The sequence below is a fragment of the Aphelocoma coerulescens genome, chromosome 5 (genome assembly GCF_041296385.1).
Source record: "Aphelocoma coerulescens isolate FSJ_1873_10779 chromosome 5, UR_Acoe_1.0, whole genome shotgun sequence".
In the NCBI taxonomy this organism is placed as follows: Eukaryota; Metazoa; Chordata; class Aves; order Passeriformes; family Corvidae; genus Aphelocoma; species Aphelocoma coerulescens.
The window spans coordinates 47,322,162-47,345,882 of record NC_091019.1 but is presented as its reverse complement, the minus strand read 5'-3'; the positions used below and the strand labels follow the sequence as shown (position 1 = coordinate 47,345,882).

Here is a 23,721-nt window from a genome sequence, read left to right as displayed (position 1 = left end):
CTCAGTACAAGAATGACAAGGAGCTACTGGGGAGGGTCCAGCAAAGGGCTACAAAGATGACCAAAGGATTGGACTATCTGTCTTAGGAGAGACTGAGAGCTGGGCCTGCTTAGTCTGGAGAAGACTGAGAAGGTATCTCATTAATGCATGTAAATATCTCAAACATGGGTGTCAAGAGGATGGTGCCAGACTCTTTTCAGTGATGCCCAGCAGCAGGACAAGGTGCAATGGCCAAACACAGGAAGTTCCACCTCATCATGAGGAAGAACATTTTTACAATGAGTGTGGCAGAGCACTGGCACAGGCTGCCCTGGGAGGCTGTGGATTCTCCCTCTCTGGAGACATTCAAAACCCACCTGGACAAGTTCCTGTGTCACCTGTCCTAGGTGACACTGCCTGGCAGGGGGGTTGGACTGGATGCTCTCCAGAGGTCTCTTCCAACCCTAATGATTCTGTCATCTGACATCATGATGTTAGTCCTATATGTGGAAATGTGAGAAAATACCAAGAAGTAAAATACAGAATGCTTGCATGATAATTGGCTGATCAATAAGGTTTTTTCTTCATTAGTTAATTTATTCTAACAGAACTGCTTTCTAGCATAAGCAGGTGATACCTTTCTAGTTCCTGTCTAAAAGTGGTGTCTTGAGACATGAACTTGTGATTATTTTTAAATCTAAATTTTGAACTTGAAACTCTAAAATAATTAGAAAATAAAATGTAGGCTATACTGCCTGTATGGGGGGTTGTATTTTAGAATGTGGTGATTTTGAACTAATTTTTTATCTACAGTGGTGTCAATGTGTAGCAAACCAAGACTCATGAGGAGTGGTGTGTTTTGGTTTGTTTTCCCTAGTAGTCAGGGGTGGATCCCCTCCCCCCATCCCCCAGTACTCCTCTTTACTCTCCAACCCTCAACACTTAAACAAATTTAAAAAAATACAATACTGCTTTTTCGATAATATTTGCCTTACTTGAAAAGGAGTTGGAGTTGATTCTGGATAAATAACTATTAAAAAATCCAGTGTTTTTCCAAAAGAGATCATTGTTGTTGTAGCTTGTACACCACGTAAGAAACAAACAGGTCAGAAAAATGGCCTGTTATTTTGGCCAAAAGGACCCTGACGAAAGAGGAGGCAAAGCAGAATGCAAAACAAATTAATAGCAAATTTAAGTTAAAACACAAATTTCATTCCTTTGAGGAAAGATGAGAATGTTATAATTGAACGTTAATTGTGTTCTCCCAGCTGTGGCTGAGCAAAGTATTTGAATATTTTTTTTTTGCAAAAATCAAGTATATTTAAAAATGCATAATTTTTTGTTATCTAATTTTTATATAGCTTGATTATTGTCATTGCAGAGGTATGAGAGGATAAGAATCTTAGTGCGTTAGTATAGCTTTCAGTATATCCCTATTTATTTTCAACTATGCATTATTCCTTACAACTTGTCTTCAACTGTATCAGCTTTTGAGAATGTGTTTTGTTTTTTCTAATGCAGAATTCTGTTTGTAAAATACTCTTAAAGACTTGCCTGTTGTTTTCAGAGCAGATTTCAGCACTCTGTACCACTAATGGGATTATGCCAAAATCTAATCCTTTCAGAGGTAAGGACATCTGTAGTACAGTCAGATAAACTGCAGTTCAACCACGTTTGACCTTCGGTGTGGATATGAACATTCAGAAAATTGGGTTTAGGACAATTTTTTTCTTCAGAGTGAGGACTTTCCCAATTATTTTTTGTGAAGTGCCTGTGCAGTTACACCTTTTTACATAGTATAAATGTGTATGCCCTTGTGTGACCTGAAAGAGGGTTATCTGAAATAGATAGTGTGGAGAGAGAATAAATGAAAATAGCGCTTTACATTACAAATGATATTGAGTTGCCCATTCACTTCCATGGGTCAAAAACTGCTTTCTGAAGATGGATATTCATGAACTGCTATTTTAATAAGCTTTTCAATTATAACTATTTAAAAAATACATCTAGTTTTTCTTTTCCTTTTTAGTTCAGTTTGGTAAATAAAAATTTACTGAAATTGAAAACATGGTGTTTAATTTGGATAAGTATATTTCAGTAGCAAATCCAAAACAAGGACTATCATTAAATTGTAAAAATAGTAAATAATCTCATAACAGCAAAAAATGTTGTGTGGATGTGTGATTCTGCCAAGGTAGAAATGTTTTTCCTTTGCTAGAGGAGCCGAATGAAGAACTGTGTTGTGGAAAAATCCCTCTGAATGTCTGGAACAGAAGACAGTTGGAATCCCAAGAGTCCAGACGCTGCTTTACAAGTACTGGAGCTTGCTGGAGTTAATGTCAAGGTAAAGAACAGCCTTTCCTTGCTTGTGATGGGGAAAACCATTTTGACCAGCAAAATACAGATGGCAGTCCTTTCTGCTAAGGCTCTTGGCTGCCTGAATTTTCCAATTTCTCCCAGGAATCCTGCTGTGAGGTCCCTGCAGACAGGGCTCCTCGTGTGTCCTGCTGTACCAGTGTCTTGAGTATTTCGTACAGACCTTTCCCCTTGGCTGACTCTAGGTGGGCTGTCTGGTTCCAACAGGTAATGTATTCTGGGAAACATACAGTCGTGGCAAGTACAGCATTTCTAAAAAAGGATTTATTGCAGAATTCACCTGGTGGGAATACTGCTTGTAGGTTTTGTTTTGGCACAGATTGCCTTTTGTTTCAGAAAATTCAAATTGTTGCAGGATGGAGGCCCTTTCCTCCTGAGCTCACCTTGTTCGTGCTCTTAACGAAGAAAAAGCATTAGTGCTGGGAATAACATTTCTGACATCCCGGTTTTTGTGGGCTGAATTTGTCTGTCTGATTTTACTAAGTAGCTTTAGTCTTAAAGCAACATCTAGTGAAATTCCATGTATGTATAAAGAGTTGGCACGTGGCTTGATAAGTGTGATGATGATATTGGTGTTAAAAATCAGGTAGCTAAAGGTGAAGTATATTCACATCTGAGATGTTTTTGCATGTATCACTTAAGTTGGTTTTGGGAGGGGGCAGAGACAAAGTGGAGCAGTTCTTAAATTTAGCAGATAAAATTGCTGTTAGTCTTTATTCAGAGTTATCTTTTAGCTTTCATTTTCTGCCCTGAATGATTTTTCGTGTCCTTAAACAGCTTTATTTCTCTCTGAGGTTCCTGTGTTGCCATGTAGCCTAAATCACTTTAGATAGTAGGCGGGAAACATAAAATAATTCTTCAAATAGAGTGTGGGGTTTTGCCATAGCAGAGAAAGGAGATGTAAAAAGAAACTGGAAAGAGGAAACAGAGTACAGAGGAAAAGATAAAATAATGCAGCCAGCCTTTAAAAAAACAAAAGGAGAGATTGCAAGCATACTTTCTTCTCAAAGGAGAAGTGTATGTATGAAACAAAAACTCCTTTTTTTATTCTGAACTTTTCATGGACAAAGTGCGTGTGCCAGTGTGTCACATGCTCTCTTTGCTTTTTAATGAAAATACTGCTCTTGCTGCTTTATACTGACTTTTGCAGGGTATAGTCAGAAATCTGTAGCTGGCTAAAAAAGAATTCATCTGTTGTTTCCACAGCTCCCTCTAGCCAGCAGCAGTAATCCACATATAACTTAGGGAATTCTCACTACAGTCAAACTGAAACCAGCACAAATAAAGCCTTGGTGCTGCTTGCTATTTCAGATGCTATCCTGCATATGTCACCAGCCAGCCATGGGGAAGACCCCATCGGGTAACACCCTCAGAGCCTGCAGTGAGAAAGATTTTGGTAAAACTCATGTTACTGCTCAGGTTTAATTTGTTGCAGCTTTTCCTTCATAAAAGACATGAGTACTGTACTTTTTCTTCTCCTTTCAAAGAAAAGCCACTGCCATTTCAGCTGAAACTGTAAGACAGCCAGCATGAGGTTGGCAGTCCAGCCAGTTACCAGTCTCAGTGTTAGAGCGGCTCTTCCTGGCAGCAAAGTAGGTCTTATAAAAAGTATCACAGTATATATGCGAGTAACAATCCAACAATTTCAGTCACTTTGTAATCACTGTTTAGTGAGCTCTTAAATAGAGGTTGTTAATGAAGTTGATGTTCAGTTCACAACAGATTTCATTCCTTCAGAGAGAAGAAAAATTAAGAACCCAAAGGAGACTGCTCATCACAGCTGCCTATTGAATAGCTGAGAACCGTAATGAGTGTGAACCTTCTTCTTGAACTCATTAGCAAAGCTTCACAAGCTTCAGTGGAACTGCACAGGTGTGCAGCAGTGCAGCATGACTTGAGATGGCCACACGTACAAGCCCTGGCATTGCATATACTCAGGACGGTGCAGAGAAGTCCTCCCAAAAAGGTGGGGTATGATTCAAGTTGATTATATTAATCCCACAGAAGTTAAACTCTTGAAAGGAGTAAGTTCAGGATGGTTCCAGTGAGGTCCAAGTCCTGTGCTACAGTTATGAGACTTTTCCACGTTTTGGAATAGTTACCCAATATTTTCAGGGTGGAAAGTAAGGCCAGGCAGTTACAAAACTACGCAGGACTGGTATCGTGTCTAAGCTAAGAACCTAGAAATTACTAGGTTACTGTGGAAATTCATACCAATGTGTGTACATGGGGGTGGGGGGGGGGACAGGTGTGGGATGGGAATAGGAAGTTAGAGCTGATGGGTTCTGATGAGATACTCTGTGTATTGACCTCATAGAGCCTTCATTTGTTCACTTTCACATCATGATTTTCAGTCATACAAAAGTAAGGGGTCAGATGGAAGTGACTAAACAGATGAAAAGTATTCCAGCTTTCTGGAGATGTGTTATTGACCAGTGTGAATTCTAGGTTGGCGATGCTGTCAGAATCTCCTGGTGTGCGTCACTAAGACCTCTTAACCATCTTCTGTTCCAGGGCATGATGAGGGCCCTTCAACATCTCGTGCCTTAGTCCACAAAGCCTACATGTAAGTGCAGTATAATGTCATATGTTTTCAGAATCCCTACAAAGGAGGAAGATAATGCATAGGGGAAAGGCAGAATATGCAACTAAAATTGTGCCTCACTGACCAATTTTAACAGCAACCCTGAAACCATTTGATTACTGAGTGGTTTTAGAGTGCAGATGCCTGGCATCTGTTAGAAAAACAATACAGATTATGCTGTTATTACTCATCAGCCTGCCCAAACAGCCTGGGAAGGGAGAGTTTGGTTCATTTTAACACATAAGCATAGGGCTTCTACTCCAATCAAGTTTCTTTTTCTAAGGACATTTTTTGGTACAGTCTTTGGTTCCAAAGACTGTGCTGTGAGCATTAATACTTTATTTATCCCACAAGAAAGGAAGTAAGAGGGCATTTATGTTAATAAACCAAAATGCTATGGTAGTGATGTGAAATTTATCTTTGATTGCTTGTGCTATTTTCAGAATCCAAATACCATCAGCAGGGCAGGGTGTGCTTACTTTGACTATAGGTGACCTGTTGGAGATGATGTCATCTAGAACCAATATCTACTCTATGAAAAACCCCCACATGTCTCTCTGTTGGAGAGAGAGGAGACTAACAAAGGTCACCTAAAGCCGTTAAATTGTTTAGAGAAAGTTCCAAGTGTTTGTAACTACAGCTCCAGCTCAACTTTCCAGCTTTTTTCCTACATTGTCCAAGAATGAAGAAATCTTCCATGGTGTGTTACTAATGTAATGCACATAATGCAGATAAAATCACAGAAGTTTATGTAGAGAAAATAATGGCATTATCTGCCACCCTAGATCAGGATTTTCTGTCCTCCAATCTGAAATCTCAGAGCCATATGATGTTCCAAAGAATGGTAACATTGTATTTTCCCATTTCTGTGCAGGGTTCTGAGAGAAGGTCGTTACTCTCTGCCCTCATGTGAAAGCACTTGAGCCATGAGGGGTCAATTAATTGAGGCAGTGCTGTGAACAGGGAATATGTTCTTCACCCAGATGGATTTTTTTAGCTACCTGAGCTCTGAGGTCAGACCTACTGAGGGAAGATGGAATTGAAGCTGTCTTTGCAGTCTGAATAGGGAACTGCATGAACAGAAGAAAAGTGGCTGCCACGGAACAGACCAAAAGTCTGCCTGTGCCAAAGTCCTGACTGTGATAGCTGCTAACAGTATGTGGTGGGTAGGAGAATTGGCAAGTACATGTGATACACTCCCGAGTACTGCCTCCCTTCTGCCATGTAGTTGCAGTTCAGAAGCATCCCCAGTCATACAGATTTTGTGGGTTTAGTATCTTCCCTCAGCTTTCTCTTCTGTGAAATTTCAGTCTCTCCATAAACCTACGTAAACTTTATTACCCACAGCAACCTTTAACAAGAAGTTTCAGTAAGTCAGCTGCTACTCCTGACTTCGTCCAGCTGTGCTTTCCTTGCACCCTAAAACTTCATGTAGTGAGAAGCACCATTACAGGGAGTGGTAAGGTGTACAGATGCTGGAGTCAGCTGTGTTTTTTGGGACAGGGAGGGTATGTCAAGAGCTAACTGATATTTGATTGCTTTGACAGTTTGCAGCACTGGGAGTTGTCCCTCAAGTGTTTTGTTTGGGCTTTTTTCGGGTAATGCAACGATCTATATAGCAAAGATAACTTCTCCCTCCCATCCCCCCCCCCACTGATAAGAACTACTGAACATAAAATTTGGCAGCATAAATTTTTAACAAATACAGACCAAAGGGGAAGGCCCTGAGGGGAGACCTAATGGGAGGGAGGGATATTGTTTCATGTAGCCGATGAGAAGATTCATTTAGTTATTCTGAGAATTCCTGCAGTAGGCTCTCTCCACCACACAAACTTCATAGTATGAAGTGTTTTCTCATGAACTGTTCAATCCTTAGTCAGTGCAGCTGACCATATATGTTAGGTTTAAAAAGGAGAATGAATAGATCAGATTCCAGATTTAGTCTTTTGAAGAGGACCCCATGGCTGTTAGGTGGTTGTTCAGATTATTTTGGATGTAATGAGTGATGGTTTCAGAATCCCAGAGCTCAGCAGTACTACTGCTGTTCCTTTCTATCCCTACTACACTGTCTGAAATGGCTATTTAGGACATCCCTCTCACAGCTAGTGATGGAGCTAAAACCCCAAAACTGCATCAGACAGGGTGTCGTGGGGTAGGTCAGCCAAGGAGAACAATGACACTGCATGCAAGAGAAACAGTATTAACTTCTTTCATAGGAAAAATATTTTAAGATTTCCCAAAAAAGCTTGTTGAGCCTCTTCCAATTTCAAACAAAACATTTTATTCCCATGCTTTGCATTATTTCTGAAGTATTCTAGAGAACATATATACTAAATGCCAGAAATAATACAACTTGCTCACACAGATTTAAAATATCAAGTATTACATAAAGATGTGCACAAACCCAAAAATGGCTCAAGGGATTGATCAGAGCAGAAATGGAAGAGAATATCTATAAGATACAAACATTTACAATAAAAGATCTGGCAAATATTTAAATTCTATTTGCCTGGACCTTTCCAAGAGCTTCTAAAATATTTCTTACCAAGTTAAACACGAGAAGGAATATGCAAGACAAACTGGAAATATCAAACTTCATTGATAAAGGCAGTATCTCGGAATTCTTTTAACAGGTATAATGTATATGCAATGATGAGAGACAGAAAAGTTGAATAACGTGTAAATATATCATCCATTAGTAACAGCAAACAGCTGTATTAATTTTCAAGAACCTGTACCAGTCCAACATACCACATCTTTCCAATGTCCTACTAGTTTCTGTGAAATAAATATTCTGGAAAGATCCATGTTACTTTGTTGTGGTTGGATGCTGGCCCAATGCCAGGCACCCAGGAGAGCTGCTTGCTCACCCTCCCCTGCCACAGCTGGGCAGAGGAGGGAAAAGGAAAAATATTAACAAACACTTCATGAGTGAGATAAGGACCAGGAGAAACACTTCAAGGGCAAAACAGGGTCAGCTTAAGCTGTAAAGTGAATTTATTACTAACAGAGTCAGAGGAGGATAATGAGAAGTAAAATAAGCCCTTAGAACACCTTCCCCAGCCCCTCCCTCCTTCCCACCGACAGCGCAGGGAGACAGGGCCTGGGGGTTTGGTCAGTTCATCACTGAGATTTCCTTCTGCTGCTCCAGGAGAGGAGTCTTCCCCTGTGAGGCCGTGGGGTCCCTCCCATGGGAGACAGTTCTCCTGAACTTCCCTGCCGTGGGTCCGCTCTCAGGAGCAGCAGCCGCACCGCCCCTGCTGCAGCCGTGAGCCCCTCCCACGGGCACACGGCCCTCCCGAACTGCTGCGCCGGGGCCCTCTCTTTCCTCGGGGTGCAGTCCCCCAAGGACAGGCTGCTCCAGCCTGGAAGCAGGGCCCTCTCTCTCCAACGGGTCTCCCACTGGATCACAGCCCCCTCCAGGCATCCACCCGCTCCGGCACGGGCACCTCCCCCACGGGCTGTGGGTGGATCTCTGCATCCCCCGTGGATCCCCACGGGCTGCAGGGGCACAGCGGCTTCACCATGGTCGGCACCACGGCCTGCAGAGGCACCTCGGCTCCGGCGCCTGGAGCACCTCCTGCCCCTCCTTCTGCACTGACCTTGGTGTCTCCATGTTGTTTTCCCTCACATGTCCTCACCCCCTCCTCTTCTCTGACTAGAATCCAAAATCTTGTGACTTTGTTTTGATTTTCTTTTTTAATGTGTCATCACCGAGGCATTACCAACCTCTCTCACTGGCCCAGTTTTGGCCAGCAGCATGTCCATCTTCAGAGCCATCAGCCATTGGCTCTGCCAGACATGGTGGAAGCTTCCAGCAGCTTCCTCACAGGAGCCATCTTTGTGGCCCCCCTGCTATGTAAAACCAGGCTGTGCCAAACCGGTACATACTTTTAAAAACACTTTTAACATCAATTTTGGTTTAGTCTTTTCTCTTTCTGAAAAAGAATACGATTTAAGCTTGAATTTTCTTTTCCTCTGGTACCCTAGTGTCTGTGAAGTCTGTAGGACAAATGTCCATTAGAACTTGATTGTCTTTGCTGCTGCTGAGATAGTAAATAATGGCACTCAGGAAACTTTTTCTCCCTTTAATGGTTATTCCAGTATCAGAAGGGTGGCAGAACCTGGCCGGAGGGTGTTGCATCTCAAAAGTCCCATGTTTGTATGGGACACTCGGACATGGCCAGATCATTACAAACACAGCTCTTTCAAGAGTAGGGAGTTTTGCTGATCTGCACACTTAAGAAACTGTCTTTGTTTCTGATGTAACACTGAGTCCAGATTACAGAAGAGGAGGTCATAAATTATTATTTGCATGAGTTTCAGCAGTTTTGCTTTTAGAGTTTGCTAAGAATCAACCTAAAATGGAAACATGCCTCTCCCCCAAAATAAGCAGCTAAATTAATCTATAATGCAATATTGTAGATTTTTTTGAATGGCTTTAACGATGATAGAGTATTTATTTTGTATAAGACCATGTCATGGAATTCATGAATCTAGGCCCTTGCTTTTGCTCACTGAAGCAGCCTTCATTTATATTCAGAAATACAGAATCAAATTGAGTTTTAAATATTTGGAAAATACAGACTCTAATAGAGTATGTACATGGCATTTGCAATCACTCAGTTTCCAGCTGTAGTAGCCAGCAGTTCGAAGGGCTCTGTCATTATGTTTTCTTGGATACTACTAGCCTAGATTACATAAGACCTGACTATTGTCTGATTAATTTAATTATAGTTAATCAAAGACTATAATTCCATGAAAACCGGCATAGATATTACAAAATGAATTTAAAAATACCTACCTGAGGGCAAGTATTCACACAATATTTTCCATTCTTATGCCAAGGCTTTCAAATAGATGAGTGATCCATGGTAACCTTGGTAGCAGTTCTGCAGAGCCAGTCTGTGGAGTTGGCTGGGAAGAGGTGTGATCCTGCCAGTAAAGCCAGGCACTCAGGCCACTCAGGTGTTAACAATGCAGCTGGTGCAGAGCAGCTCCTAGCCCGAGTCCTGATGTCTGCAGGAGGTGTAGAGAGCCAGGCCTCCGTTCATTTGTTTGTGGTATACGAATGGGCTGAGCACAGCCAAGCCTGACCCCGTCTAGCAGCAGGTGTGGTAGAAGGATGCTTTAGTGCTTTAGACTGAGGGTTGTTCTTTGTGTCTGAGCATGGATTTCCTTAAGCACATTTTGGAGAGTATATGTCCCACCTACAGCCAGGCTGTGGCCAGCCATAAGATAACTATGTGATTCTTGTAGTTGTACTGCAAATGTTACAAAGGTCAGGTAACAGATCTCTCTACAAGATAGAGAGGTGTTCTTAAAACATGTTGGATGAGCTAAAAGTCAGCCTTCAATGCAGTAAACTGTAACCTAAAGGCATGATCTATTCCCTTGGTCTAAGTCTAGGTTTGAGGCAGCTCAACATAGAAAGTGCTAAAAGGAAAGTTCTACCCTGTAAGAGTGAGGTAAGTAGGGACAGCAGTACTGGTAAGAAAACAGGAGTTATAGGGTGTTCAGAGCAATAAGCATGCTCAGATTAAACAGCATTGGAATATGGTAAAAACTGGATCAGTCATCCAAAAAAAAAACCCAAACAACCATCATTAACTTGACTGGGTAGCTTGGTCTTCAAAGCAAATTAAAATAAACCAGCTCCTAAATAGGTTTATCAAAAAGTGAGAGAGTGATAGTGAGGGACACAAATGCCCTAATGTTTCTTACCTGTTATCCTATGAGCAGCTGCAAAATCAGTGATAATTGTCCTTCTATCAAAATAAAAGCAGTATGAAGAAGAAGCTTCTTTTCCCACCTCACTGAACTAAACCAAGAACAGCAAACGAAAGACTAGATTTGTTTTAGGTCAGGATGACAGAATGAGAAAAAATCTGTTCCATTTTAGGCCTGGTGGAAGTTTCAGAAATTTGCAATTAGAAAAATAACTGAAAATAACTGAACCTTCTGACATGTAGGCATTTGGGAACTTTAACCTTTTTTTTTAAAATATGATTTTAATTATCAAATGTTGTCCTTTTTTTTTTAGTCATATAAGTACCCCAAAGTCTTATTGTTGGTCTCCTGCTTCTTACATTTTGTTTTAGATTAGGGTGTATTTTATATTTGCTCAGTTTATAGATATAAATTTTCCTATTTAGGCAGAGCATTCACATCTACCTCTAAAATTATCATCAGGACCGTATGTTTTGCCCTGCACTGATAAGAGGTTCAAATAAGTGGTTTGTCCAAAAGAAGACCACTCTGGAGATACTTTCAGCTAAGCATATTCTGGGAAAAGGGATATGGATAAGGTTATCTTCTCATTTGATTCACTGTATGCACAATCACCCCCTGACCAGATTTTGGCTGTGATACTTTGGGATGTTATAGCTCAGTTTGCTTGCATTCTTCCATGAGAATTTGGTTCTGCATTGTCACAGCAGGAAGATAATCACTGACTGGGTCTTGAATGCTTGTGAGAATCTGACCTATCCCTCGGCTGATTTTCTGCCCGTAAGACCCACTGCTGTTTTTGGCTGAGACTGTCTGACCTCTGTAGACTTGAGCCTGATGCTCACATATCCCAAACTTGCTTAGCAGGATAAACACATCTCTACGGAAAGCTTTGGTGAAAATAGCATAAAGAAAGGGGTTGGCACAAGAATTGAGTGGGTAGAAAAGTACCAGCAAAATCTTGGAATTGGAGACAGTGATCAGTGGTTTGTTCATAATGGCAGATAAAGCATGGAAAGAGATGGGAGCCATGCACAGAAAGTCCGTGAAAATCAACACAGCCATCCGCTTGGCAATTTTGGTGTCTTTGTCCCCTGACTTGTACTGGGGGTTTCGCACAGTTACGTAGATTTTTATGTAGCAGGCACAAATGATGACAAAAGCAATAATGTTACATATTAAAACGAAGACAATGTAGGCTTCAGCCACTGGTGTTTCAGTGTCCATAGGCAAACAGATGCTGACTTTGCTGTAGCTGCTGACACCAACCAGTGGCAAAAGGGCGAGCAGGATGCAGGAGAGCCACCCTCCCAGCATGATGAGCACGGCGTGACGGAGACGAATCTTCCGGTCGGGGCGCATGGCGAAGGTGATGGCGTACCAGCGCTCCAGAGTGATCACAGTCAGGGTGTACACAGAGAGTTCACTGGCAAAGACCGTGAAAAACCCGGCTGTGTTGCAGCCAGGCCCAGTCTGCCACTCTATGGCATGGTTATAGTACTCTGACCTGGTGTGGAGATCCACTGAAGCAATCAGAAGGAGGTATAACCCCATGCAGAAGTCAGCAAAGGCCAAGTTACACATCAAAAAGCGAGGTACAGTCAGTTTATAATGACTGGTGAGAAGGATGAGAAGGACAAAAATGTTGCCTAGGATGGCAAGCAGGTTCACAAACCACACCACAATCCTCAGAAACTGATATCCCATTATATCCTCACACGGATTAAACTCATCAGGCTCTGGCGTGCATACTACGTCTTCATTGCCTCCACAGGCAGGATAGTCATAATGACTGTCAAAGGTCTGGACATCCTCTATTTGAGGGTTCTTGAGCTCTTTGCCAAAGCCAAAATTTCCTTCTCCACGGTCTTCCAAAAAAATGTAATAATGGGAATTTTCATGAAAATTTGGGAACTTGGTGTTTGTGTCATACACAGCATCGGTGTGGTCTGTGTATTCTTCTGCATAATCTTTGTAAAATGGGTCTCTGATAGCCTTGACTGATCTCTTACGAAAGCTGTGGCTGCTCTGGTTACACATCAGGTACTCCAGGATCCTGAAAGAGTAGGTGGGGAAATCACTGCTGGCATTTACAGTCTGATTGGCACACAGCATGTAAACAAAGGGAATGCTTCAAAAGCAAATCATCCTGAATAAAAATGTAGCTATAAAAATGTGATTGGATATATTTTTGTTAACAGACCATATAGTGTATGACAGCATTTCTGGCATTTTTAAAATTTTATCCTCAGTAGTAATTTTACTTGTTTGGCATCCATAATCTATCTTCTTTTTTGGAATCTACATTCTTAGTAGGTAAGAAGACATTTACCTACTGTTTATAACTTCTTGGATAATACATACAGTATTACGTTCTTTTTCACTACTGTTCACAATTTCATTTTTCCCAGAACTTCCACCAGTCTAATTTCTGTTCAGTAGCTTCTTTAGAGTTACCTACCAGTGCAGCAATTTGGAATCCTGTACCTCATGGTGTGATGCAGCTGTATTTGCAGTCAAAAAATTTTCAGTAGTCAAAAGCTTTTCAGTTAGAAAACATACAAGACTTGAGGGTATAAACCCTCCAACACTTTTTTCCCAGGCCTTGCTGTAGCACATTACCCTTTTCTTTTTTCTTTCCCTTTAATTACGAGCTCAACAGGAGGAGGAACTGCTGCACAAGATCCTACAAAAAATTCTTCTGCCAGTTTGCAATTGTAATCTGTTTCAAAGAACATTGCCTATACCTAGAAAAAATAGTTACAAAAGTGCCAATATATGTATTTTTATATTACTAAGAAAACATTGTCTTCACTGACATACTTAAAAAATAAATGCCAGTTAGTGAAACTCACCCACTTTTTTTTTTCCAGCTCTTGAAAGCACAGCAGTGACTTGGATATGATAGGTCAGCCCGCATTAGCTGAAGAAATACCTTTATTGCTGGTAGTTTCTTTAAAGCCCACGTATTTTTTGCCATTAGTTCTTTTAGACTTTCCAATCCTTTGGCTGGAAGGTTGGCAACAGCTGTTCTGGAGATGTCCCTAAGTAAGTAAAGAAAAAGATGACTGGATCAGATGTTTTTTTCCAATTGTTACAGTTCTTCAGGAGTTTCACAGAATTCTACAATAAAAATCAAATCCAGAGGAGGTGGGGATTCCGTATTGCCTTGCTAAGTTCTGATACCATTCAAATTAAAGTAGGCTGTTCATTTCTCTGTGATTTTCACTGTCTTTTAAAGCTCTTGTCTTTAATGTCTTATAGCACAGAATATGAATTATAATGAAATATCATAACTTTTAAAATTATACCTTTAAAGCCAACCAGACACAAATGTATATGCAAACACGAAGTTTTAAAAATTCTTTAAAGAAATCACATCTTCCATTGGAAGAGTTGTATTCCCTTAGACTTCTTTAGATTCATTGTAACCTATTGGCGCACTTTAATAAAAAGCATTGTAATTCCTAAAAAAATTCCTATATATTCTCTATAAACTGAAATTAAAATTTTCTGTCTTAGTCCATCCTGAATCTCTCAGAAAACTGAGTATTATGTTTATTGCTTTCTACTTGTCTGCTGAGGTGGACTCATGAGAGGGATGATGCAGAGTTGATGAGGAGGTGGCTTTCCTTTCAAACTGCCAGGTGCCTGTCACCTGTGTTTTCTACTCAGTTTTTGCTTTGTCCCAAAACCTCTTCTAGTGACACTTGAAGTCAAGATATTCTTAGAGTTACTGTCTGTGGAGAGGTAAACCTGTAAAAAAGGGTTCTAGTGTAGAAACATTTTCTGAGCACTGTTTTATCATGAACACCCTCATAATAAATAATGCAGCTTTTTTTTTACACTTTCTTATCCCTCTAGAAGTCTTGCTCATTGTCTGGTTTCTTGCACCTAAAAGGAAATTAGAACTAATTTTATACTTTAAACAACTTTTAAGTGTCTAAAATACTGGGGTTTGCAGTGTTTTGTTTTGGTTTTTTTTTTCCCTTTTGAGTTGTTTGGTTTTAAATTGAGTTAGAAAATGCTGCTCCTCTTTGTAGGAGGACTTATTCACTTCTAAAAACTTCCTTGCTATAATATGTTTTTTAATATGTCACAACTAATTAATTTCAACTAAATAAAATTCTTTTTAATAGGTGTTTCTACCAACAGCCTGAACTGGCTCTTAAAAGAGTCTGAATGTTGCCTGCTATCACTTTACCTTCTAAAGAATCAGAATAGTTGAGTTTCCAAATCATCCAGTCTGACCTCCTTGATCAAAACAGGGTCACCTGGAGCAGATTGCTCTGAGCTGTCCCCATTAATTTCTCAGCATTTTCAGGACAGGAGACAGCCTCTTTAGCAATTTGTTACAGCATTTGACCACTCTCATAGTAAAGAAATTTTTTCATATGTATGACGAGGTCCCCTCTCAGTTGTCTCTTCTCAAGGCTGAACAGGCCCAGCTCCCTCAGTTTTTCCTTGTGAGAGAGATGCTCCAGACCCTTAATCATCTTTGTAGTCCTCCACTGGACCCACTCCAGGAGCTCTGTGTCTCTCTTGTACTGAGGAGCCCAGAACTGGACACAGCACTCCAGATGTGGCCTCACCAGGGCTGAGCAGAGGGGCAGGATCACCTCCCTTGACCTGCTGGCAATGCTCTTCCTGATGTACCCCAGGATACCACTGGACTTCTTGGCCACAAGGAAGGGCACACTGCTGGCTCATGGACAGCTTGCTGTCCACCAGGACCCCCTCATCCTTGTCCCCAGAGCTGCTTACAAGCAGGTCAGCCCCCAGCCTGTGCTGGTGCGTGGGGTTATTCTTCCCCAGGTGCAGGACCTGCATTTGCCTTTGCTGGATTTCAGGCAGTTCTTCTCTGGCCATCTCTCCATCCTGTTGAGGTCCTTCTGAAGGGCTGCACAGCACCCTGGGGTATCAGCTCTGTGTCATCAGCAAATTTACTGAGGAGGCATCTGCCTCTTAATCCAAATCACTCCCCAATCTCATGGTCACTATAGCCATGCCTGCACCCAACCTTCACATCTCCAACAAGGCCTTCCATATTTCTTAGTATAAGGTCAATCAGCACACCATTCCTTCTGGGATCCTCCACTACCTGTGAGAGGAAGCTGTCATCAGTGCTTTCCAGGAACATCCTGGACTGATTATGATTTGCTGTGTTACTTGTATTGTGTCAATATCCCAGAGAGGGTGCAAAAGGATGTCCCATAGTCCTTTCTTGTGGTTATATCTTTGCTTTTATTTACTGGAGTCAGCCCCTCTTTAGTCTCCCTTTATTCCTTGGGTAGTTGCTATAGCTCTCCCCTTTCCACACCTTATCTCTGTTGAACCTGGCTGTGTCCCCATTTCCCTTCAAATGTAGTTCAAAACTCCCATAACAAGCCCTGCTAAGTCCTGAGAAAAGTCCTTTTCCCCCTTTGAGACATTTTATAGAACTCTTCTCCAGTAAAACATCTTGATAAATTAGATCTTGGGATAGATCTTACCAAGACAAAGTTGGCCTTTCAGCAACCCTCATGGGTCTCCATCAAGTGCTCATGGTGGTGGCAGCTATCTTGCAGCAGGTTAAATGCTGTGTGATGGTAGAGGCTAAGACTCTTTGAAAGGGAAATTACACCTCACAAACATTTGAGAGTTCTTTGAAGATGTACTGGCACAAGCTTATGGAGAAAGATGATCCTGTTTGTGCAATGAATTGGGAATTCTGACAAGCCTTGACAAAATCAGGTATCAAGGGCTGTTGAGAACCAATATGTTGTGTGACAAGGGGAATGTCTCTCCTGGATTAATTGAAAAATAAAAGAATTGGGGGAAAGCCTGAGAACAGATGACAAGTTTTCATGCTAGAGGAAGAATGGAAAACGAATTGGTATCTGAATATACAGGTCATTGCAGCAAGGCCCACAGAGGCCAGGCTGGCGCTGGTGCTACTGAAATACTCCTAAAGAGGAAGGAAATGAGAGTAGCTGCAACAAAGCTTGTTTCTTGCACAAAGTAATACAAGGTAGTGAAAGCTAAAGCTGACTGTCTAAAGAAGCAGAAGGCTCCTGCAACAGTACGTGGCTGAGCAGGAAAATAGTCAATATGATTCAAAATTAATGAATGTAAAGTACATTTAGGAAAAAGCAATTTTAACTTTACATGGATGACAATGGGGTTTAATTTAGCTAGCACTCTGGAAAGATCTTGGAGTCCTCTGCAAATGCCAGGGCAGTGCTTTTAGTAATGTTGAAGGGGAATAGAATGCTTAGGAAAGAAATAGAAAATAGAGCAGAAAAACCTCACTTTGTAAATCTAGTATGACTGTAACTTAAATATTACATGCAGTTCTAAAAATACTAAATGCAGTTATAATATGAGCATGGAAAGCTACAGCTAGGATGATAAAAGTATCAAGTTGTTTATATATGAAGTAATAAGGTACAGATAAGGACTTTCCTCTTGGGAAAAGCTATGTCTGGAAACAGCAGTAAAGCTATAGTGCCATGCAGATTGTAAAGAAGGTGATGGGTAATGATTATTCACTCTTGTGAGATAAGTTTTGGAACACCTAAGAATGTGAGGCAAGAGATTTAAAAATAAGAGAAGGCATAGTCTTTTCACAGAACTGCATCACTCCATTGTGAAAATCAGGGCCATGGTTTATCGTGTAGGCCAAAAAGCTAAGTAACAAAAAGGACAATATACCTTTTTGTTTGGGTTTTATTCACAGTTGTGTAACATTCCCATCAGAAATGGCTGTCTCAGGAAGAACACCCTGGGGGACAAGGGCTCGTGCTTTGGAAACAGCTGCTAAGAGGAGCTTGTCTGGATGTACAGGGAAGGGAGCTGCAGCTCCTGGAGAGCTATGAACAGAAGGGAGTAGCCAGCCCAGGGCTCCAGCTGTGGAAACAATTTCCCAGGGAGCAGAGGTGAACATGCAAAGTCTGTGGCAACTCAGAGTGTTACCAAGTGATGTTAAAAAGTGTGAAAGAAACATCTGTTCAGTGAGAAGAAAGGGTTTGGAAGAATTAGTTGTAAGACTGTCATTTCTGTTCTATCTTACCAAATCCTGTGAATCCTTTTATATATGTGCCTATGGGTGTATATTTAAGCGGACAGGTATTGTAGGTTTTGTTTTCAAACACTCTGTTTTATACTGGGGAGCTTGGTGAAAAGTTATAGGCACAGATGCCCTGAAGTTCTTGTTGATTTAGGATTAATCCTGTTGCAGAGCCTACCTATAGATACTTGGCCCCATCCATGGGCCGTATTAAGCACAATGGCTCAGAAGTTTGGAAGTTTCCAAAATCCCAGTTTGGGAAGTCCCTAAACTGCTGGTATGTGGTGTCTGCCACCAAGAAGTCTTGTGACCTCTCTGTGCCACTGCTATTGCAAATCAAAAGGCTTCCCAGGAGTCTGGTGATAATTTGTCTCGCAGTGGAAGGTAACTTCTTGGTTTCTCTACATAGGCCCACACTTCGCTAGTCACAAAGTGTGTGTCAGCTGGCCAAGAGGAAAGTGTGGGATTCTCAGGGATTTTTTTACCTTACAAATCTAGTCTTGATGATTATCTAATCAGATTCACAATCTACTTCAAGCAGCATAGCAGCTGTCTTCAAACTAGATTGAAAAGGTTTATAAACAATTACTAATCCTCAGATCCATGTGAATCCAAGTAGTTGGAGTTGCCAAGACTATAATATCTGTGCCTGCATGTGGATACTAAAAGGCTAGCAGAGAAATTTTCTAGCTTTCTACAGCTGTCTGTGAAAGTCTCCATTCTCACGCTAACTAGCTGGGAAGCAGTTTGAAATTTTGTAAACTATTTCACAGGTGCAGGCTTTTTTTGTCTTTGTTTTCCACACTGGGAAAAATAATTTGCAAATGGTGTCAGAGCATTCCGCCAATCGCTCTGAGAGGCAGATGGTCAAGCAACCAATAGCGTTCTGCCACCCTTGCAAACAAAGCTATATAAGCTGATTTATATAATTAAATATAGCCACTTCTGGCCACTTAACCCGAAACTAGACTTGGGTCGTTTTTGCCGTTCTTGGTACAACAGCGACACCTGCATTCAGACAGGAGACACATTTTCCTGAATGATTTGTGTGCCAGTGTACAGAATCATACAATCATTAAGGTTGGAAAAGACCTTTAAGATCATCAGTCCAACCATCAGTCTAGCACCACCACCATGTTCACTACGTCCTCAAGTGCCATATCCACACGTTTTCTGAGCACTTTCAGGGATTGTGACTCCATCACTTCCCTGGGCAGTCTGTTCCAATGCTTTACAAGCCTTTCTGTGAAAATCTTTTTCCTGGCATCCAATCTAAACCTCCCCTGGCACAACTTGAGGTAATTTCCTCTTGTTCTGTCACTTCTTACCAAGTCCTGATCAGTCAAGTATGATCAGTCCTGATTTTGGTCTGCTGACAAAAATGGGAACTGACTGCAGTTATGTCTGCCTCATTAACATCTAATAATATTGATACCTAAAATGATGTTGAAATATGGCAGTGCTTACATTGCATGGAAGAGTGTCTTGCTGGCACTGCTAAACTATAGCTGGCACACTTAAGGAAACACAAGAGACGCAAGAGGTCTGATGGACTTGTCAAGAGGATCTGTCTCAAACTGAAGTGACTGTAAAAGAGGCTAGGCAGGAAACTGATAAAATGAATGATAGCAAGTCACAAGGACTGGATGGCTTTCACCAGGAAAGTTCTGAAGCATCTGAAGGAGGAAGTAGTTGAATTGGTAAAAGAGTCATGGAATCTTCAGCTTAGCTCTCCTGCTGAAAGGCAGCAAACAAGCCACCACCAAATATGATATAACTTGGGAAAGTCAGCATGTAAGGGGTTTTTGTAAAAGTAAGTCCTGCCTTGCAAACTTCTCTGAGTGTTGTACTTATGATCTGCTCAAAGTCTCCCGGGACTTCTACAAGGCTTTTGACAAATGCCCACAAGGCTGAGACACAAACCAGGCAGACAAACTCTTGTGGAAGGTGTCAAATGCTCAGGATTATGGAAAAGGCTAGCAACATTCACTGCTAGCCTAGAGCCAGACCAGACTATAGCTTTTAAGTAGCCATGGTCTAGAGCCCACTGAGGTACTGGGAGTGCTAGCGTAGAGTTCTACACGGTGAGGCGGAACAGCAACCAAAGTGCTCTCAACCAATTTCAACATTTTGGCTTGGTAGCAGTTTTGTTTAATCCTCACATATTTTTTTATAAATCTCATGTGACATTTCTAGGCTGTTGCTTATCTCAGATGAAATTTACACATTATATTGAATGTTAAAGAGACATTGGAGAGGTTCAGATAAATGTGGGAATAAAACATAGCTTATGAATTCAGAGCTGTCGTTTTCTGAACCAACTGTTTATTATAGAAGTGTTAAACAGATATGTAGTTGCTCAGATTTTTTTTCTTTTTTCCTGGATTATTATATTTTGGTCCAATTCTTTGGTTTTATGAAGTCAGAATTTCAGAACTAGATCTAAGAGATAATAGCTTTTATCAATAAGCCTTTTCCTTTCTGGAAGCATGCAATTGTAGTATGAAATCCAGTAATAGCAATAATTTAAAAGACAAGTAATTAAGAAAATGACATTGAATGCATCATGGTACAATTGAGAATTTTTACCTAATCATATACAAATTTCTGGGTACTGCAATAGTTAAAAAAGCGTAAAATATATAATAGATGGACTTAAACTACAGATACTATTCTAATTCTACTGAAAGATTTTTTAAATCTACAAATTAGCATTGTTTGATTAGCAAAATATGGAGTGCTCCTCTTGCTCAAAGACTTGCTTGTGTCCCGTAGCAGGAACCATTCCTAGATTGGGAAATGATGCTTCAAAGAGAAATTCTGCATTCTAGAGATAATGAACTACTCACATGTATCTTGCGTGACTTTAATGTTTTCAGCTTGGACTGTGCTTTGTAAAAGCTAATAGAACAATGAGCCTGACTGTATTTTTGTTGTACTCTGTTGAACTTTTGCTCTAGGCAGCAGCTCTTGTTGCATTTAGTAAATCAGGTCCACTGAGTTGCTGAATCCTTGCCAAGGTTTCATTTTGAGGTGAAGAGCACTGTACTGTCATCATACTGTTAAATTAGTTTTCTAAAAGGAGCAATCTGTGGGTACATCCACATACATCTGAGTATACAACTGTGACAAAGGAACCAGAATTACTGACATCTGTTTTCCTCTATTCAGGGATTACAATCCCTGCTTCCTCTGCTGTTGTAAACTGCAAATTTGAAAAAAAAAAAAATTAGCTAACTTTTTAGTACTTACTTAAGTTTAGGTGGTCTGAGAGCATGGCCAAACTCACACAACATACATATAGTCAGGCACAATTCTTTGTAGTTAAATCTCATTTGGTTTCTTTAAAGCCAAAATGGAACCTTACCCTAATAGGGGTAAGATCCATGTTCTGTTTTTCAGCCTTTAAGTTACTGTTGCTGCTGAAATCCTGACCAAAAAAAAAAGCACAATCTGTGGGGAACATGTTCCAGTGACCATAAATTCTTATCTCACTTGAAGAGTGCATATAGGGGACTCCAGACAATAAATTCTGCCAGCTTGGTAGAGAGGCAGGACAGAATTTCTCTTTAGAGCTCCTTATAAATGTTTTTAGTTTTTTGGGTTGTTTTGGTTTGGTTTGGTTTTTTAATTTTCTTTCTGCTTAGTGCTGCCACTATAAGCAATGTCATTCATTGTCCCAGAAAAAAAGCAATATTCTCACAATCATTTTCAGAGTTAATTTTCAAGATGAAACAGTTTTGTAAGTAAAGCTTTCTTTTTGAGGAAGATCCAATGACCAGCTAAGAATACCAAGGTGCCTGAACCAAAAATGATGTAACAAATTATTTCTTATAACAAGCTGTTTACACTGCCCGAGGGAATACGGAGGGGCTGTATTGGTCAGACTTTTCAGACTGTTACACAAGTTAACAAATCTGTGGTCTCTGTAAATAACTCATTGGTCATGATGGTATAGTGGGGGTTATATACTAAGGCACCAATTGCAAGGACATTTTTGTCTCCTGTGGGAGGTGTTAGTAGCCATTGACATGACACAACAACACATACTAGGTTGTCACTCAGTTTTCATTTTTTGACTTCAGCCCTCTTAAGGTAATGCATATGTGGGAGTTTCAGGAGCTCTTTTGTTCCTGTTAAAATAGTTCTAGTTCCTGAGGGTCAGCTAAGAGATGTGTCCAGGTGGAAGGATTCTACTTTAAATTGTTGCTCATATTGTGGCAAACCTTTTTTATATCACACATGCAGAATAATTCCTGGTTTTCTGTGGGTAGCACAAGTCCTAGCTAACCTGCTGTTAAAATTACATTAAAGTAGAATTAAAAGCTAATAACCTGAATTATTAATTCTGTACTGGTTTTGGCTGGCATAGAGTTAAATTTCTTCACAGTAGCTGGTATGTGGCTATGTTTTTGATTTGGGAATGAAAATAGAGTTGACAATTCAGAGATGTTTTAGCTGTCAATAGGCAGTGCTTACACACAGCTGAGGCATTTTTTGTTTTTCACACCATGTGACCAGTGAGGAGGTTAAAGGTGCACAAGAATTTGAGAGAGGACAGCCAGGACAGCTGACCCCAGCTGACCAAGAGATATCCTAGACCTTATCAAATCATGCTCAGCAGTAAGAGCTGGGTGGAAGTTTGCCAGGACTCCCATTGACAGGGGACTGGCTGGGAATCAATGAGCTGGTGGTGAGCAATTGTTCTTGTTACATCACTTGTTGTTCTTGGGTTTCATTTGTTTTCTTTCCCCTCTGATTTTTTCTTCAACATCCCTTTTTTAATTATTAAGCTGACATTATCTCAACCCATGAGTTTTCTCACTTTTACCCTTCCAATTCTTTCCCTCATCCCACTGGGTGCAGGGGTGAATACGCGGGTGTGTGGAGCTGAGGTGCAGGCCAGTGTTAAACTGTGACACCATCCCAGGAGCTTTAGCTTAGGACTAGCATATCAAAGTATCATGATGTGAAATACTCTGCCTTTTTAAATCACTGTTGATTTACTGTGCTTACGTGCCATTTCTGGCCTTGTGCCCTTGAGAAGCAATACCTCTCTCGGTAATGGCACTGTAGTAAGTACCATGTCTCTCTTTAGTTAAAAGTACTGCTAGGAATCTTATTAGCCATGAAGGTATATAATTCTAATAGGAGATGGATAGCTGGGCTGTTTATACAGGTATAAAACATGTCCTGAGATCAAGGATCAGTGGTAGCTGGGCTAGCACAATAGTTACAGAAGACTAGAAAAAATTCAAGTCATTTGGGTTGTCTAACTTCAAAACACGGGGTAAAAAGGAAGTTCTTTACAGTTAGGTATGCATATCCTAGGAAGGCATCTCTAGCCCCTAAACCAAGAGGTTTTGTGTAGCTGACACATCTCAAAGCTAGCCCTTGCTCAGGAAGCTTATCTGGCTGTTACAGCATACAGTTAACTACCTCCAACCCCTTGCAGCACACCATTACTTGCTCACCTATCCGGCATAACAACAACACTGATGCTTTAAATACCCACAATAATCAAGAGTCAAAAATCTGTGCTTCTGCAAGCTCTCACCTGCTGGAACCAGACTGATTTTCTGGAGCTGAAAAGATTCTGAAGGAAAAATAATGACTTGTGCACCTTTTGTTATTGCAGGTAGCCACTAGGATTCCTTCCAAGAACAATACACTCTTATTCTGCTATGAATATACTGTTTTCCTGAAGAGCAGAAAGTGACTGAGCACTGCCGACACCATCTGGTTTTGCAGTGGAGGAAGAAATTCCCCTGCCAGTATTTCAGTTCTCCTTGTGATCAGCCATAGGCACTACATTACATACTAGACAATTCAAGTCAGGGAATGTGATTCTTCTGGAAACTCTTAATTTCTTTAAAGTTTTATTTTGATTCTGTATTATGATTCCTAATTTTAGTGAAAAGTTCTTTGGAGGATTATAAAATCAGACTGGAAGCCAAATAACAGGAGAAAAAAGAAGAGCATCAGAAGTAACTATTTTTCTGTC

The 23,721-nt window shown here is 40.7% G+C and overlaps 1 protein-coding gene and 1 long non-coding RNA gene across 5 annotated transcripts in view; one reads left to right on the top strand and one right to left on the bottom strand.

The window, feature by feature from the left end:
- Positions 1–405: 405 nt before the first annotated feature.
- LOC138111741 (uncharacterized) lies at positions 406–23,395 on the top strand. Of its 2 annotated transcripts, XR_011151431.1 has the most exons (5): positions 406–1,606; positions 2,198–2,323; positions 4,093–4,321; positions 4,870–4,921; positions 23,356–23,395. It is a non-coding gene; the product is annotated as an uncharacterized lncRNA (long non-coding RNA). The 2 variants fall into 2 exon arrangements; XR_011151432.1 differs by lacking the exon at positions 406–1,606 and having other exon boundaries at positions 2,135–2,323.
- Positions 11,228–23,721, bottom strand: part of TSHR (thyroid stimulating hormone receptor) — a 58,812-nt gene continuing 46,318 nt past the window's right edge. For all 3 annotated transcript variants that reach the window (XM_069018016.1, XM_069018017.1, XM_069018019.1), the window contains 2 exons: positions 13,525–13,713; positions 11,228–12,725 (listed from right to left, as the gene is read on the bottom strand). In XM_069018016.1, coding sequence (XP_068874117.1) covers positions 11,321–12,725; positions 13,525–13,713 — 1,594 coding nt within the window. In that variant the 3' untranslated portion in view covers positions 11,228–11,320. The remainder of the gene's footprint in view (positions 12,726–13,524; positions 13,714–23,721) is intronic.